The following is an 18,387-nucleotide window of genomic DNA, read 5'->3' as shown; positions in this document are numbered from 1 at the left end:
TAGTTTATTTATATGTAATTATGAAAATACTATAACTTTCAATATTTTGTTTTTTTCTTGAGTGTATAATTGAATTTTCCATGCTCAACATAATATATTTTCATACATAGATATTCAAAATATGATCAGTCAAAATATATATAAAAGTCATTTAAACGCAGTTCAATTGGTGGCCATCTTGGAAAATGGCCGCCATTTTGTTTTTTCACCTGGATAGCGACCTTTTCTAAAAGGGTAGGGTCTGAAGCACCTCTGAACCAAATTTGATGCTTGTGTAGCAAAGTGGGCTTTGACGTTCCTTTTTCATTTGCGGTGCGTGCGTCATCACGTCACACCGACCTATCAGCTGATCTCACAGCTGATTTCATTCCAGCTGAGACGCAAAGCTAGGAGGAATAGCTGTCGGTCAACGTGCTTTCCTTTGTCCATCCAAACGTGCATTCTGGTCTACTCTTTGCACTCCGATCTGTTGCCAAATTCAACTTGGCGTGACACGCTCTCCGCCTCGTACAAGTGTATCTACCGGTGCCATCAGCTGTTTGTTGGCTACCCTGTTCATCTACCAAAGCTCCGAGAGCTCTCTCCTTCTGGCTCAGGTAGGCCACCCAAATGACGCCACACGTTCGCTAAAGTTTTGATTTGTTTGACTCGGGTCTAACCGATGATGTATTTTGTTGTAGCGTGGGTTTGAGTTTCCTCTGACTCGTCGGCCTTTATTGTCTCCCTCCTCGCCTCCTCTGCTGTTGTGGAACGTGAGTATACCGCTTCAACTTTTCATCACGTTGTAAAATTGGTACAATAGCCCAGTTACATCGCATTATCCTCTGTATTTGTAGGCGCCTGGGTGTAGCTGCAGACTCCCGGTTCGCTCTGAATTGCTGCTGTTTTGTCCCCCCTCGATACGCGCTTCGGACTGACGCGTCGCAGTGTCCGGTCATTCGAGGGCTATCACTCCGAAAGCATTCAGCAGCCCAGCACAAGTTAACTTGCGCAGGTGGCGCATGTGGCCGAGTTCAGTGTGTGCGTGATTGTAGTCTGTGTGAATGAGTGTCATGTTATGTCGTGGTGAGAGCACGAGTCATTTGTTTATTTCGTACATTTTCTTTGAGGGATGTTTATTTCTTCTGTTTGATTATTTTCTTTTGACTTGAGTTGGGAACTTCAATTTGAATTATTTTGTTTTTGTTTCTGTAACTACTGAGTGTGCACGGCTTGTAGCCTAAACCAATGCCCCTGGCCTGATTGTTGTTACTAATTCTCATCAGTCCTGCTCTCGCCTGTAGCAACTTCTTTCTGTGGCGAGTTAGATTTTGCTGGTGGGCCCTGCAATTCAGTTTATTTCATTTTGTTTGTCTTTATTTGCTGGGCAAGTGGCAGGCCCTTGATTAGCCCTTTATTTACCCTTTCTTTTCTGTTAACAGGTGCAGGTAATCCTGGAGGGAGGTCCTCTTACCCCCCTGGTGGTGGGTCCGGTCACGTGGTGTGCAGTGAATTGCAGTGCAGTGCAGTGTTACCTGTGTGTGAGTGCAATAATTCACCTTCACTTAGTGTGTGCATGGGCACGAGTGTTTGTGTGTACTTATCCAAGGCCTATACAGGGGGCTTAGTATAATTCCCCCCTCTTGGGTGCACCTGCCCTGTATTTGAGAACCCTCCCTTTTGTACCGATTTGTGTGAGTGTGTATGTGAGTGTGAGTGTGTGTGTGCATTGTGGTGAGAAATATTTTAACTGTCCGGATTTTTATATTTATATGTGGAATTGTTAATAGAGATTATTTTGTTACGGAATCCACGTTTCCTCGTTAATGCAACAGAACTTGTGTGGGGGTCAAATCTAAGGTTTTCATACAGTCCCTGGGCTGTAGTTCCCATTCTTATCCCAGGGTGGCGTAGTCTATTTAGTAAGAAAAACTGTGAAATTTAGAGTTTAAAACTCTCCTGTCCTTACCACTTGGTTACACTTGCATCACCAAGTGAAAGATTGTTTGAGGTATTTGCTGCACTATATATCTTTGCATTAGATAGGCGGAATAGCTGTGAATCTGGCAGAATTGTTATTTTGTATATTTACCACACTAAAGTCATGTACATATTGAAAAACACCAAGTCAACATATTTCAACATTCATTTTATGCACTGAAAAACTAATTTAGTTGAAATTTGGTCTTTACTAACTAATAAAACTAATAAAATAAATTTGGGGGTTGTTGTACTTTCATATCAGCTGTAATACATGGACAACATAATCACTAATTGTATGACTTTAGGAAGTATTAATAGTGAATTTATACAGGTTTTGATAGTTTTGGTCATCAAAAACGATTTGCATAATGTAAGATAAAAGACCAGTAAAGTCAAAAAGATGAATAAATAAATTAGTTTTTCCATGGATATGAATACATACCAAGTTAGCTATGAGATGAAAAACAATATTTGATGAGAACTAGTATTTTTAGGTGTTTTATGGCTGAGTTTTGTTATCACGGGTCAAAAATGACCCGAACACCACAGATGTATGCAGCTTTTGAACACAACACAAGGGTTAATCTTGTTGCCGCCGCTGTGTTCACCCGGTCTTATTGAAGAATGAGACCAAAGTCAGAGAAGGATTGCCAGTCAGTCTTTGTCCTCATATTTTATTCAATATCTTGCACAAAAAAATAATTATCTCATTAGCAATCAGGATGATGTAGGTCTACAGTATGAAAGAAAGCTGTCCGATAATGGGAAAAGGGATATTGTTTTTCTCTACCGAGGTGGGGCAACACTGATGCAAAAGGCCAGAGTTCACAGGAAAGGAAAAGAGAACAAAGATTTTCCATTTCAAACTAGTGCCACCCCGTCCTCTCTCCTCTAGCTTGTTACCTCGTGCTTCGTTGGCGCCTCGCCTCCGTGGAGAAAACAATAATGTTTCCACGCTGTCAGCCTATGCAGAACCACGTTTGGGTGGCTTTTTTAATTGTGCTGTTGCGAGACATTGAATATAACCTGTCATAAGGCTACCTGTCAGCTGCCCTTGAATGTTATATATGGAAAAGGAAATAGAAGGATTAAAAATAACGAGAGAGAGAGAGAGAGAGAGAGAGAGAGAGAGAGAGAGAGAGAGAGAGAGAGAGAGAGAGAGAGAGAGAGAGAGAGAGAGAGAGAGAGAGAGAGAGAGAGAGAGAGAGAGAGAGAGAGAGAGAGAGAGAGAGAGAGAGAGAGAGAGAGAGAGAGAGAGAGAGAGAGAGAGAGAGAGAGAGAGAGAGAGAGAGAGAGAGAGAGAGAGAGAGAGAGAGAGAGAGAGAGAGAGAGAGAGAGAGAGAGAGAGAGAGAGAGAGAGAGATTTCTAATTGTATTGCTTCTCCTCTTTACAGACGTGACCAAAGGCATAATCACTGGATCAGCAGCAGGTGACTAATCTGTGATGCTTCTTTTTACATGGGACAGCTCATTTACTGTACATGGGACATTTAATTCCAGATTAACTCAATTTGAATCCTAGCAAAAATTAATTCTGCTTTGAAAAAAATATGCACGCACTTCACAATTCAGAATTAAAGTTATTTGGAATTTCACTTCCAAATAAATTCCAAATAAAGTGTGTGTTTAATTCATTGAGAATTCCAAATAACTTCATCCCTCCATCATGCATACTATTGTGCACGTATTCAAGAATACAGAGTGAGACAAGACTGTATAATTTGTTGAATTTAAGTTTATAGTTTTTTTTCATGCAAACCCAAAGTTGATTTTTTTATCTTAGATATGGAGTATGCCATTCTATCCTTTCTAATTTGTTTAAGTAATATTATCTTCCACCCCCAGCCCTTCCTACAGCTACCCTGACTGTAGTCCCCCAGAATCCTGTCTTTGATGGAAAGACAGTCGCTATGACGTGCATGATAGAGTCCATGATGGTGCCTGGAGTAGACAGCGGCTGGTCATATAGGTGGTATAAAAACCAGCAGGAAATTACAATGACGTTGTCACATAATCACAACACCTTAATTATCCAGAACATAGAGAGATCTCATCAGGGATACTACAGATGTTTGGGAGAAAGACAGAACACCTCTACAAAATCCAGTTACAGCAATGGCATTTTTCTTCAGGTGGAGGGTGAGTCTAGCATATGCTAACGGTAGAAAAATATCTAAAACTTAAGACACGTTACGCAGTTTATCTAAATGGTATACAAAGCGGATTCCAAAAAAGTTGGGACACTTTGTATTTTGTGAATAAAATCAAAATGCTGGCATTTTCAAAACATCTAATATGTTAATAAGGTAGAGCATTATGTACAGACAACATATCAGTTGTTAAAGTCAAGCAGAATTATTGTTTTGAGGTAATTATGTGATCATTTAAAATTTGACCCATGCAACAAATCTCAAAAAAGTTGGGACAGGTTCAAAACATATTGTAATAGTTGGATAATTCTAAAAATGACACGAGGAAGAATATTTTAAAAGGAACTATATTGACTGCCAACATGAATGCACAAATAATATACCATCACAGAGAGGCTGTGGCACTCAGCAGCGAAGATTTTGAGGGACTAATTACTTATCTATTACACAGAAATATTGAATTATCAAAATTGCAGGTATATAAGGCCTATTTCCGTAATATAGAGTTCTGTGTAATCATTCCACGAGTTATGAGATCATGACATGCTCGTGGTAAATAAGCAAACTATGACACTCCAACAATGACAGCTCTCGAAAAAATGACCATAAACACAACGCTTGATTAATGCACATGATGCAGACATTAAACAGTGTTGCAAGCAGCAAAGCTCATTCTAGATGGACCTAGTAGACATGTGAAAATGTCCTCTGATTACAGAATTGAAAATATTTAATCCTTTTTGAAAATTATGGAGTCATGCACCCTCCAGGTTATATAGGAAATGAATACTTCAGCTTGATTTAGTGGTCAGTCTGAAAGACAGCATATATGATGGTAAGGGGGTGCAGAGGTGACTTGGTTAGGGTCTTCTTACTCATGTAGAGCAATAAAATGAATGTTGAATGATACATACAGACTTTAAACAGCAAACATAGCTACCAAGGCATTATATTTTGGAGCACCTCCTTTAGATATTGCCCCATAATGGTGGCAAATTTCAACATCTACTATGTTCCAACAGTGCGGTTCAATCATAGGAGTAAACAGGTCACAAAATTGTTTTCTTGCAGTCAGGATATGCCACATATTAAGCATAACAAAAAGGTAAACAAGTTGAAGAACACACCTATCAGTTGAGCTGCTGAAATCATGTCTCGCATATCAAAATATCTAATTTTTGAAAGAAATTATGCCGTCAGTCAAAGTATTTAACTGTTCGGTCTCATCCCTTGTGTTGTATTTAGTCTTATCCAATATAAAAAGCATTTTATTGGCCCTGTCCCAACTTTTTTGGGATTTGTTGCAAGGGTGAAATTTTAAATGATCACATAATTACCTCAAAACAATAATTCTGCTCGACTTTAACAACTGATATATTGTCTGTACATAATGCTCTACCTTATTAACATATTCAATGTTTTGAAAATGCCAGCATTTTGATTTTATTCACAAAATACAAAGTGTCCCAACTTTTTTGGAATCCGCTTTGTACTCCTTCCTTATGCTGCTTCTGTCTTAATATCCTAATTTTGTGATTTAGTGACGTCACATTAAATATGAATTATGTTCACACAGTCCTTAGGATCTTTCTTTTTTAATAAACAGTTAAAAGTATAAAAACTCCTATGGAGTTTGCAAACATTTTTCAGAAAATTACACTATTTTTGTGCACCGGCGCTTGCCACAAGTGACATTACATTTGAATCCCACAGGAAAGCCAGTCCCTTATATACGTTCAGACAGATACACGCAAGTGTTTACAGGAAGGCGAGTTACCCTGACATGCCACATGAGACCCCAGTCTACTGAATGGATGTTCTACTGGTACAGGCAAAACTATATGGCTAAGACTGACTGAAACTACTACAACATCCACGAATCTAAAGTGTCTCATGGAGGACAGTACTGGTGCAGAGCTGGGAGAGGAGACCCAGTCTACTACACACAGTACAGCAATGTAGTTTGGGTCAATGTCACTGGTAAGTTTCAACATTTTAATATTAAATCAATATAAATGTAAAATTTGAAATCTTTCAATTTTATGTTGGTGTAAACAGCCTGTCAAGGTATAGTATATGTGGAACTATAAATGCACTCAGAGTGCAGACCTCCGCCAAGGAAGCTGTTTGTTAGAACATTTGACTATGATCCACCCAATTTCTATTTTAAGTCTTTCTACCTTCTTTTTTGTGGGTAGAAACTGGAATGTCAACATTCACCCTGTCCTGCAGTTCAATTTGCGGTCACTAAGGGCGTCTAGATTTGTATGTTAGTGTAACAGAGGGGAGGTTAACGTTTTTTTAGAAAGATTGTAGATAGTAATTTTATATTAAATCCCGACTACGCCAGTCCATTAGGACAGTGAGTTAACCAACTCACAAAAAGGTACAAAATCTGTCACACAAAAGGCAGACAGATTATCACCCTCCACGCACACATGGAAGGTCGAAAATAAAGAAATACCCCAATCCCCACACTCACACCTGCACGCACACAGGCAACAACTTGCACGCCCCATCAGTCACTGTGTGTGGCCAGACACTCTGCACACTCGCGGACACACGCTGTCATTCAGATGCAGTCTTCACGTTAGTTGACGTTGAACAAAACGGCAGCTTGACACAGCAAACGGGACCAAGTCGGAGATCAGGTCAGCTGCACACATAATTCACCACACAACACATGAACAAACATTTCATCCCTGATTTATAATAGCCGTAATAGTTCAGGGACATACCACGATCAGGGGGCTCAAGTCATCCCGTGCTGAAGCAGGCAAAAAGGGGTGCGGTGACACGACAGATTACTAGTGTGTGGAAAGTTAAATGGGTATGCCACTATTTTGGGGCTTAATACAGTTAAAATCGTTGGCTGGGGTTTATAAAGGTGGTAAAGTGTCTTATTTTTCATGTAAGCCGTTGTCTTGCTTTAAGACAAGTTAAAAGAGGGAATATGTCGCTAAGCTAGTGAAAGTCAATGTATCCGTGTAGCATTGTAGCATGCTACACGGATTCATTGACTTTCACTAGCTTAGCGACATATTCCCTCTTTTAACCTGTCTTAAAGCAAGACAACGCTTAACATGAAAAATAAGACACTTTACCACCTTTATAAAGCCCAGCCAACGATTTTAACTGTATTAAACCCCAAAATAGTGGCATACCCCTTTAAGTACATAATAAATTAGGCTATGCCTACGATGTGCAACAGAAAAGGGGACGGCTACATACCGACATCCACACCAACAGGTGAACTAGTTACAGCAGTCCATCTACAAAGGTCCTGCTCGGGAGCACATTCCACGCCACGGCCACCTTTTTACGCACAAATTACAGGCATGGACGCCCACATGATTGCGACAATAAAAACAATAAAATCTGCCACTCCTTCTGAGCTGTAGATGCCACAGTTTTAAAGAAACGCCGCTCCTGCCAATTGTTGCCCATTATTAGTCACATGACTCCCAGCGCGCAAACAGACAGCTGGGACTTGAAGACGCAAATGCCCACTATGTTACACTAGCAATGGTGAACAATCTTTTAAAAAGTCCTGGTTCCGGTTCATGAACGGGATCACCACCAAAATGAAATCACTTGTTCCTTTGGTCATTTCCATCAACTCCACAAAGTTTCAGACGAATCCGTTCACACGTTTTGAGTTATCCTGCTGACAAATAACAGACAGACAATCCAAGGCAACCGAAAACATAACCTCCTTGGCGGAGGTAAATATACAGCAAAGTAACATGTCCACATCACACAGGGGCGCCGACCAGCTTCTGGGACTCTGGGCCTTTAAGGTCAAGGGTCAGAAAGTCAATGGAGAGAGACTTGTGGACAGCTGAGCATCAGGAGGCACCTGCTCGCACGCTGAAGCCTGCTTGGCCAGTGTTGAAGCTCGTATGCTCCACAGAGATGCTCAGACTTTTGGAGTTTCCAAGTACCTTTGGACTTGTAGGCCTACTATGGACATTTGCCTTTTATGGATTATGGTGGGGGTTCCCCCACACCTTTGAACGTTGGAAGAGGGCACAGGTGGAGAACGCTCAGGCTTGGGCTGGCCAACAAGTGGAAGACTCGTGCTGGCGTTGGTCCAGGGATCTCAGAGCTATGTTGGTGCCCGCGTACACAGCACACAAGACATTAGATCTTACATGCCTACTATCACGTTTGATGCATACACTTAGATTATGGATTTAGTGTAAGGGGTACATACTAAATTCTTAATATAGCCCAAGAACAATCAGTACTAATTCACTATACTAAAAAACAAAAACAAGAGGCTTTGCACAAAGCCCCCGTTGCCTGGGTTGGATTATGTGAGGCATGAATGCAGAAGATAGGCCTACTTTGTAGAAACAGCCCAAACAGCAGCAGAGGAGCTGGTGGCTCCTACACTCTCAGCCCTGCTGCTCTCAGACACACAGGAGTCTGTGTGCAGAGAGATGTGTGCACAGAGAGATGTGTGCACAGAGAGATGTGTGCAGAGCAGAGAGAGGAGAACCAGCCGATAAGACAGAGTTCAGCCAACATGATCCTCTCTGGATCACAGATCAGACACTACTGTCCATATACACTATTCATAAAAGGTTATCTTTGTGAAAATTAGCTTTGTTCTGTTTTTCACATGCCTTAGCATACTCTTCATTTAGATGATTCTTTTACATCTGTTATGGTTGTCAGTCCCAAGAGAAAACAACACTTTTTACCTAATCCTCTTTCCCTGGGATGTGGGGTAATGGAAACTCCACTGGAAAGTCATTCAGATGGTTCAATAGATGGAGGGAGGTGGGGAGGTGTCCCTTTGGTTGGACATGGACAGAACCAGCGAGATTCAACTGCAACACTGACTTAGCACATCCATCAGACAGTGGAGTTTACTGGTATCAGTCTGAGTCTGGCGAGGAGATCAGATGGTGATCATTTAGTCCACCATTACAATACGATTTGCCGTATAAGATTAGAAGAAGAAGATATTATTGTTTCAATGATTGTTGTTGTTGTGCATATATCCACATGCATCTGCTTTGGAATCATGTAAAAGACACGAAGTATTTTTATCATTATTATTATTATTATTATTATTATTATTTTGTTATGATTATGATTATCATTGTTAGTATTATCATCATTATTATTATTATTATTGTTATTATTATTATTATTATAATGTGTTCACCAATCTAACTCATACATTTTGATGAAAAATTAGGTAAGTCATGTTGCTGTCTTCTGTTTAGATGGTGATGTGATCCTGGAGAGTCCTGTCCATCCTGTGACTGAGGGAGATCCTCTGACTCTGCGCTGTAGATATCGCAATCAGCCATTTGACATCAGTGCTGACTTCTATAAAGATGGGACACTCCTCCACACCTCCAGTACAGGAGAGATGACCGTCCCTGCAGTCTCAAAGTCACATGAGGGCCTCTACAAGTGCAAGAGCTCAGAGAAAGGAGAGTCACCAGAGAGCTGGATCACAGTAAAGGGTAAAACACTCTACAACCACACAGCCTCTTTGCGCAGATGGGCTCACCAGCGGCCCTATTCACCATTTGCTGAAAATACTAAATTACATTAATACCAACATTGCTATGACATTAACGAGAGCCTTAAGTAACAGACTAAGATGTTGCCATTACAATTTTGTTGACAGTAAGGTTATAACACAGACTCTGCGCAAAGGGGTTAAATTGAAAGATCTCAGCTATCAAATATAACACATTTCTATCACCCAAAAGATACTGATTTCACCAATGTGGTTGGACCTTCTGGATCCTTTCCTCTGGTACTTGTGATTGTGATCATTGGACTCATTATCCTTGGTATCACAACACCGCTCCTGCTGCATCACCACCAAAAGATCAAACGTAAGTTTTAAGGTACTGGTATTTGACATTCATGAGGAATATAAAATATACTATACTGTTTAAAACATGATTTGGTTTCATTTCTCCACAGGCCTCACAGGTCAAACAGCACAAAGGTGAGTGTGAATCCCCAAACAAGTATCTCTACCCTTTACTATGTCATTAAACTGTTGAATCTAAATGAAGTCAATTGGTATTGAGTTTCCTTTCCACTAAAAGCATCGACATGTCATATTATCATTTATCATTAAAGGGTAAATTCTGCCTATTTCAACATGCAGTTGTAATACTCACACTACCCTGGACTTGTCAGTACCAACGTTTTTTTTTTCTTCTTCAGCCTTTTTTCAGAGATCCTGGTCATTGTAATGGGAGCAGGTGTATGTTTACATTTAAAAAAACATCTTGATTTATTCCCAATAGCATCCAAAAGGTTATGCAACATCAGCAGACGAACAACAGCGATACCTTTTAGGATAGTGTTTGTAGTAGGCCTATGTTAAGAAAATGTTGAATGTAAACACAATCTGCCCCCATTAGAATAGCTCAGATCTCGGAAAGGGCTGACTTGAAGAATGCTGCATCACCGGGTACTTACAAGTCAAGGGTAGCGTGTGAGCAATACAACAGCATATTGAAATTGGCAGAAGTTATTCTTTAACATTTTGGGCAGTCATGGGTAAAGGGTTAGTAGAGTAGAGTAGAGAAACTTTATTGATCCCCAGGGGGAAATTCAGGTGTTAAGTAGCTACATAAAAACAAACACAGACACAAACACAGACACAGACACAGACACACTGTTAAACAGTTGAATGGCCCGTGGGACAAAGGACCTTCTTAGCCTGTCTGTCCTGCAGATGAGGGCACAGAGTCTGGTTGAGCAGACTCAGTTGGTTAGTGAACGTGTTGTGAAGGGGGTGTTTGTGATGGTCCATAATAGAGTCCAGTCTGCTCAGTGTTCTGCTCTCAGCTGTTGAGGTGAGTGACTCGAGCTCCATGCCCTTCCTAATGCTTCCACCCCAGCAAGTCACAGCGTAGAAGAGCACACTGGCCATGACAGACTGGTAGAACATAAGCAGAAGTTGGCTGCAGACATTGAAGGACCTCAGCCTTCTGAGGAAATAGAGCCTGCTTTGGCCTTTCCTGTAAAGTGCATCAGAATTTGTGGACCAGTCCAGCTTATTGTCAAGGTGCACTCCTAAGTACTTGTAAGTACAGACAGTCTCCACATTCTCTCCCCCAATAGAAACAGGCACCAAGGGCGGGGTGGAGCGCCTGAAATCGATCACCATTTCCTTGGTTTTGGTGGTGTTCAGGTGCAGCTGATTGGCACCATCCTACAAAGTCATCCACCAATCCCCTGTACTCCTCTTCCTGACCGTCTCTTATACACCCCACAATTGCAGTGTCGTCTGAGAACTTCTGCATGTGGCATGTCCCAGAATTGTAGCTGAAGTCATTGGTATACAGGGTGAAGAGCACGGGGGAGAGAACCGTTCCTTGTGGCGCTCCTGTGCTGCTAATCACTGTCTCCGATGTTATGTCACCCATCCTCACAAACTAGGGCCGCTCTGTGAGGTAATCAGTGATCAAGGTCACCAGGCTAGGCTGCACTCCAATCCGCACCAATTTCACTCTCAGCAGCAGTGGTTGTATGGTGTTGAATGCGCTGGAGAAGTCAAAAAACATGATTCTCACAGCACAGCCACCCTTATCCAAGTGAGCATGTACCCTGTGAAGGAGATACAGGATAGCATCCTCCACTCCCACGTTCTCTTGGTAGGCGAACTGCAGAGGATCCAGTGCATGGCGTACCTGGGGTTTGAGAAAGTAGCGCAGCAGCACTCGTTCAAAAGTTTTCATTAGGTGTGAGGTGAGGGCAACCGGTCTGTAATCATTAAGTTCTTTGGTGTGAGTTTTCTTTGGAACAGGTACCAGGCATGACGTTTTCCACAAGATAGGAACTTTGCCTTCTTGAAGACTCCTATTGAAAAGGTGATGAAGGGGCTCAGCTAATTCCTCAGCACATGTCTTTAGCAGTCTTGCACAGATGCCATCAGGGCCGGCCGCCTTGGACTTAAGTCTTTTCAGTGTCCCTATAACTTGATCAGTGGTGATTGTCGGCTGTGGAAGTGCTGGGTTGGGGTAAGGGGGGAGTGGGAAAGGGGTGGGTGATGGGTAAGTTTTTCCAAGACGCAGAAGTGAGGAGCAGGGTAGGGGGATAGATGTAGTGGGGATTTGTGAGCCTGCTGTGTGCATTGGTGGAGGTACGGCTGCATTGTTGATGATGGTGGGAGTGATGACCATAGGCAGAGTAGGAGGGAGTGGGGAAGAAGTGTCCCTGTTAGTGAAGCAGGGTGAAGTAGTAACGGGAGTGACTTGTTGCCCAAAGGTTGCCGGTTCGACTCCCGATCCGGATGGTGGGGGGAGTAATTAACCAGTGCTCTTCCCCATCCTCCTCAATGACTAAGGTACCCTGAGCATGGTACCGTCCCGCTGCACTGTTTCTTTTCAGGCGCCATTGGGGGCTATCCACTTGCATGGGTGAGGCATGAATGCATTTTTGTTGTGTGCGGTGTGCACTTGTGTGCTGTTGAGTGCTGTGTCACAATGACTATGGGAGTTGGACTTTCCTGGTTGGGCGTTCACTTCATCATTCAGACGGTGACATATCCCTTCAGTTCTCTAACCCCCTCTAGTGGCCAAAAGCAGGGAGGCACCAATCACACATCAGATCAGGACCAGAATGACCCAGCAGGAGGAGATGGGACCCAGTCACAATACATGCCACTGCAAAGAGGTGAGACAGACCCCATCAATGTTAACATTTTTTACACATTAAATGTCAGAAATGACTTAAATTATAAACAAATTACCATTTTGTGTTTCCAGGGACTAGTGATGTCTATAACAGCCTAAACACAGACTACATAAATCTGCAGCAAAGTAAGCTTACAATTCTGTGAGTTTAATGGTATTTTTTTCCTTATGATGGGTTATTCATGAATTGTAATTCTGCATTTCAGAAAATGTGATAAAGATTACTGACTAATTGCAGAAACTGACACTGAGTTTATAGCAATATGCATAATTTGTCCAGTTATCAAACAAAAATGTAGTAGTACCAGTCAAATCATTGTTGTGGTCAATATCAAATACAAATAAATGAGCAAATCCACATTGTCATTTTTTCTCGATAATGGAGAAGACTATGACGACGTGGGTTATTAAAGCCCTGGAACAGACATCTCGAACTGATCATTGACTAACACGCCTGGCTATCATGAGTTCATGTGTTCTGTGAGCATAGTCTGGGCAAAATGCCTTGTTGAACGAATTCACAGAGAATGGACTGAGAGGGCTTTCATACTGCAGTATATTCTACTAACATATTGTAGCATACACATTTTAATGTACACACGACTTAAGGGCCTTACATTCAACTGTATCTCACTCATTTCGTGAAGTATTCACGAAAAAAAAAATGGATTAATTTCCATGGTGCATTCACGTTATTTCCCGCCTTTCGTTAAGTCTTCACGAAAATAATAGATTAATTTTCACGCTGCCTATTCATTTGAATTGCCCGACTGTTGCCTAGCGACCCTTTCCTGGTGAACCAGAAGCTATGTGTTGACACCCAGGGGGCTGGGCTACACAAACTTCTGGTGCACCTGTGATTCGCTCTCCTCCTCCGTTTACGAAATAAACGGGGCAGCTCGACGAATCAGGATCGTAGGGAGGGATTTCAGTGGGTATGACGTTTATCGAACGCAACACCCTCCCCCAGGGTAGTTCGGCTGTGCCCGCCCCCTCCCTGAATCACAACAGTAATGGCGGCGTGCGAGGAGTTATCATGCGTCGGGATGGAAGCAGCAATTTCAGCGGTGTTATCCAAAATACCTCAAGTTGATTTTCTAAAGGACGTTGTTCTGTTTTGGTTCCCGACCTGACGGCGCTTACGTGACGACACGTCCTACGTCACAAAGCTTCAACGTGAGTGGTCGAAGTGTCATGTCATTCATATGAGGTTGCTCCAACCGCGTGCAAGCATCTTTTGACTAAACCCCGCCTGCGGAGACGCGTGAAAGGGCAGTGTGCCAGTAGCCGGTTACTTACAGGCGACCCACTAATTGGATGCCCTTTCGGTAGCCTACCGTCACATGGTAATCAAACATTTCAAACAAGCAATTTAGGGTTAGGTTTAGGGTCAAGGTAAGGGTTAAGGTTAGGGTTAAGGTTAGGATTAGGGTTAGGTTTGGGGTTAAGTAGGGTTAGGGTTAGGGTTAGGTTTAGGTTTAGGTTTAGGTTTAGGGGACATAAGGCGTAAGTACCGAAAGGGCGTCGAATTAGTGAGTCCCGAGTGTATCAGCAGTGTTCTGTCAGCACCCCCTCCCTGCCCCTGCAGACGTTTGGATAACCACAGCAGCAGTGGGGCAATTCAAGTGAATAGGCAGCGTGAAAATTAATCTATTATTTTCGTGAAGACTTTACGAAAGGCGGGCAATAACGTGAATGCACCACGAAAATTAATATATTATTTTCGTGAAGACTTTACGAAAGGCGTGAGATAGGGCTCCTTACATTCTGTAGTCGTAGCATTCTGATTCTGAAGGCTAGACATCCCTGTATTTTGGCCAGAATTATGCATTAATGGGTAGTGGAAAGGCCATGCCATTTTTTGAGTCTTGAAGCGCATGACATGCATGATACATACTTGCGTCTCACGTTAAGATGCACAGTAGCTCAATGCTTCAAGCTTCAAGCTATATACAGTGGTGCTCATATGTTTACAAACCCCAGCAGAATATACGCTTTCTTGGCAATTTCTCACAAAATATGAAGGATTACACAAAACCTTTTTTTCACTCATTGCTAGTGACTGGCTTAAGACATTTATTAGCAATCTTCTTTGTTTACTCTTTCAAAAGCATGATTACAACCCAAACTGCCCAAATGACCCTGTTCAAAAGTTTAAATACCCTAGTTTCTGATGCTGAATATGGCACTGTTTAACATCAGGGACCACTCTAAATTGTTTGTGGTAGTTGTGGATAAGGCTCTTAATTTTCTCAGGTGACATAACAGCTCATTCTTCCTGGCAGAATGGTTGTTTCCTATAATATTTGTCGGTGTATTGCTGGAACCTCACATTTGAGGTTTCCCCTGAGTGGCTCAATGATGTTGAGATCAGGAGAGTGAGATGGTCGCTCAAAAACCTTCATTTTATTCTTTCTGAAGCTAATAATGGGTTGATTTGGCTTACTGTGTTGAAAGATTGTCATGTTGGCACTGTTGGAATTTCAATTCAGAAGTGCAATATGACGGGTTTGGTTGGAATCGAGCCATTGGGCAAGGGAATCATTGCATTGCAATGATCATTGCAAGGGAAATTGTTCAGGAGGCATAGGACAACCAAAAAATAACTCTCTCTCTCTCCAGCAATGAGTTCCTGTGTCTTCTCTCAAGAGACCCAAGGTGATGATAGATATAGTTTTTAAGCATTTATTTTGTATGGAGCTATTTTAAATGAGCTAGGACTCAAAAATGAATAAGTAAATGATAGCATGTGTTCGGTGCATCCAAGATTGTCAGGTTCAAATATTGAGCATGATTTTGTCCATAGGCTACATGACAAAAACACACGGGTTACACTCCTGAGAAGTCCTTTACACAGTAATTTCTCAACCACTTGAAAATAGAGAAGCTCAAAAAAAAATATATAATAGGCCAATGTAAGATGTATGGCGGACTAACTAGAGCCGTTTCATTGTGAATTCTCCTTCCTCATAGCTCCAGATGCATCCACACCTCCCCCTACAGCCAGAGTGGTGGTAGTGTCTCCTCAGCCCCCCTACTGTCCAGGAGATGAAGTCACTCTGAGGTGTGACATTGAAGAGTACACTGACTGGTACTCCTATGACTGGTATAGAAACAATACAATTATTTCCAATAAGAAGGCACAGACCATCACAATCACTCTCCCTCAAGAGTCGAGTCAGTACAGTTGCAATGGATGGAGAAATGTTCATCCCATAGCAACCTCAAGGAGTCCACCTTTTAATATCACCTCCAATGGTTAGTCTATTATTTCATGCTCAATACATTTGACTTTGTCATTTTTTAGTTTACAAATGGTTAGTTTTAAGGAAGGGACATTACTTCAATCACTTCCATGATATGTGTTTTACTATGTAAAATGTGTGCACCTTCCAAGTCTTTAAAGTAATGTAACAAACTCTTGACTGACAATTACATAAATCACCCCAAGTAAAAAAAAGTGTACTTAATATATACTTAATAAGTACGTTTTATTGTATTTAAAGTGTACTTCAAAAGTGTGTATTTAAAGAATGTTATTTTGGGACAACTTATAGTATACTTAAATGTACTTGAAATATAATTAAGTATAGTGAAGGATGTTAAGTCAATATTCCATAAGAATCTTTCACTTGGTGATACAAGCACCAAATTTGGTTCACAGGTGCTTCAGGACCTACTTTCCCAGAAAAGGTCGCTATCCAGGTGGAAAAACAAGATGGCTGCCATTTTTCAAGATGGCCGCAATACAGATATAATACAGATACCGTTACGGAAGTGACAAAAGCACCAAACTTTGCATGGTGTTTCTTTAGGGTATATGCTGTAATTCTAGCCTCGGAGCCCTCGGAAAAAGAAAAACATTCTACCATGTCATATACAATATGTCATGCATTACCTTGTTATTACATGACATTTTACTTAGCTGCCGATGTTAATATAGTCCTGAACTCAGCAGAGATGAAGCAAGGGCAGGGGTAGCCTGCTTGACCAGATTGCTGCAACTACCAAAATGTTCATAGTGTGAAAGTATGGGTGAGTCTGTTCTTACATGTTTGACAGCAAATGTAACATTGTGAAAATGTTGAGAAGATTCTTGGTCTGAATTAAAATGAGCATTTCCCACACTAAAACTATGGTGAGAATAGACTGCTGCTAATGCTCGCTCAGCTGCATCTGAATTGGGAAGTGTCAAGATGATGTCCAAGGTAGCAGGTTCTCCATCCTCTAATTTCCATAACAGATATGTTTTAATGTGTATGAGAGAGGGTAAAGGACAATACCTCTCCATGTGTATGAAGAACCCATACGATCACCTAATTCTACATTTTCACAAGTAGCATTATGTCTATAGTGACTGCATTTCAGTCTTTAAGAATAGCATTTCAGATCACTCAATATACAGTACATGTAGGCTATATCTTCAGTTCAAATCAAATGGGAATGATTTCTAAGTAGGTCTTGAGTAAGTAGGCAGAGGTGTGCGAATTGTTTTTTTTCCTCCTGAATTTGCAAACAAGTCCTCACCTAGTACTTGTGTCACAAGTTGCATTACAATAAACTCAGTAATCATTGAGTATTTCAATTGCTACTTCAAAAATGACAGCTGATGGACAACATGTTACCTACCGTAGGTCTTTGCCACCTTTAAGAGAAATATCTATGTTAAAAAACAATTCTCATATGGTATATACTATAATTCAAGATTTTGAGTGGTAACAGTAACATAACTCATTCCCACTACATAATTTTGCATCATATTGTACATGACCTCAGAATGCTCTAAATGTTTCAGTTCTGTGTAGTTCTACTGTACAGTACATTGCAGTACAGTACAGTAGCATACAGTACGGAGCAGTAGCCTATAGTAAAGTACATTACAGTAGAGTAGAGTATAGTACAGTACAGTACAGTACACTACAGTACAGTACAGTACAGTAGCGTACAGTACAGTACAGTAGCATACAGTACGGTGCAGTACAGTATAGTTAAGTAGCATACAGTATGGTACACTACAGTACAGTACAGGACAGTACAGTAGCATACAGTTAAGTACAGTCGCATACAGTACAGTAGAGTGTAGTACAGTACATTACAGTACAGTACAGTAGCACACAGTACGGAGCAGTATAGTAAAGTACATTACAGTACAGTAGAGTACAGTACAGTACAATACACTACAGTACAGCACAGTACAGTAGCATACAGTACGGTAAAGTACAGTAGCATACAGTATGGTACAGTACAGTAGCATACAGTACGGTGCAGTACAGTACAGTACGGTAGCATACAACAGTAGCCTACGGTGCAGTATAGTAAAGTAAAAGTACAGTAGCATATAGTACGGTGCAGTACAGTACAGTACAGTGTGGTATATCACATTACAGTACAGTATAGTACAGTACAATAGAGTACAGTACAGTACAGTATAGCAGAGTACACTACGCCACAGTACAGTACAGTATAGTCTTGATGACTTGTAGGCTACTTTGACAGCTGTATCCCTCCAAAGCCAATGGCATTTCCACATGCTGTTGTTTAAAGTTTTTGAAAGACTTGAGTGTGTGAGAGAGGGAAGGCAGGCAGAT

The 18,387-nt window shown here is 41.4% G+C and overlaps 1 protein-coding gene across 1 annotated transcript; it reads left to right on the top strand.

Moving 5' to 3' along the window:
• Positions 1-5,971: 5,971 nt before the first annotated feature.
• On the top strand, positions 5,972-12,945 carry LOC134437299 (high affinity immunoglobulin gamma Fc receptor I-like; the record flags this gene model as incomplete). The annotated part of the gene is made up of 6 exons (XM_063186792.1): positions 5,972-6,092; positions 9,353-9,598; positions 9,851-9,979; positions 10,071-10,095; positions 12,679-12,779; positions 12,872-12,945. Coding segments are annotated over 6 exons (696 nt in total), but the record flags the coding sequence as incomplete, so codon positions are not given.
• Between the last annotated feature and the right edge of the window lie 5,442 nt (positions 12,946-18,387).

This window comes from Engraulis encrasicolus, chromosome 21, assembly GCF_034702125.1.
Source record: "Engraulis encrasicolus isolate BLACKSEA-1 chromosome 21, IST_EnEncr_1.0, whole genome shotgun sequence".
Classification (NCBI taxonomy): domain Eukaryota; kingdom Metazoa; phylum Chordata; class Actinopteri; order Clupeiformes; family Engraulidae; genus Engraulis; species Engraulis encrasicolus.
The sequence above is the reverse complement of the archived record's forward strand: the minus strand, read 5'-3'. Positions and strand labels throughout refer to the sequence as shown.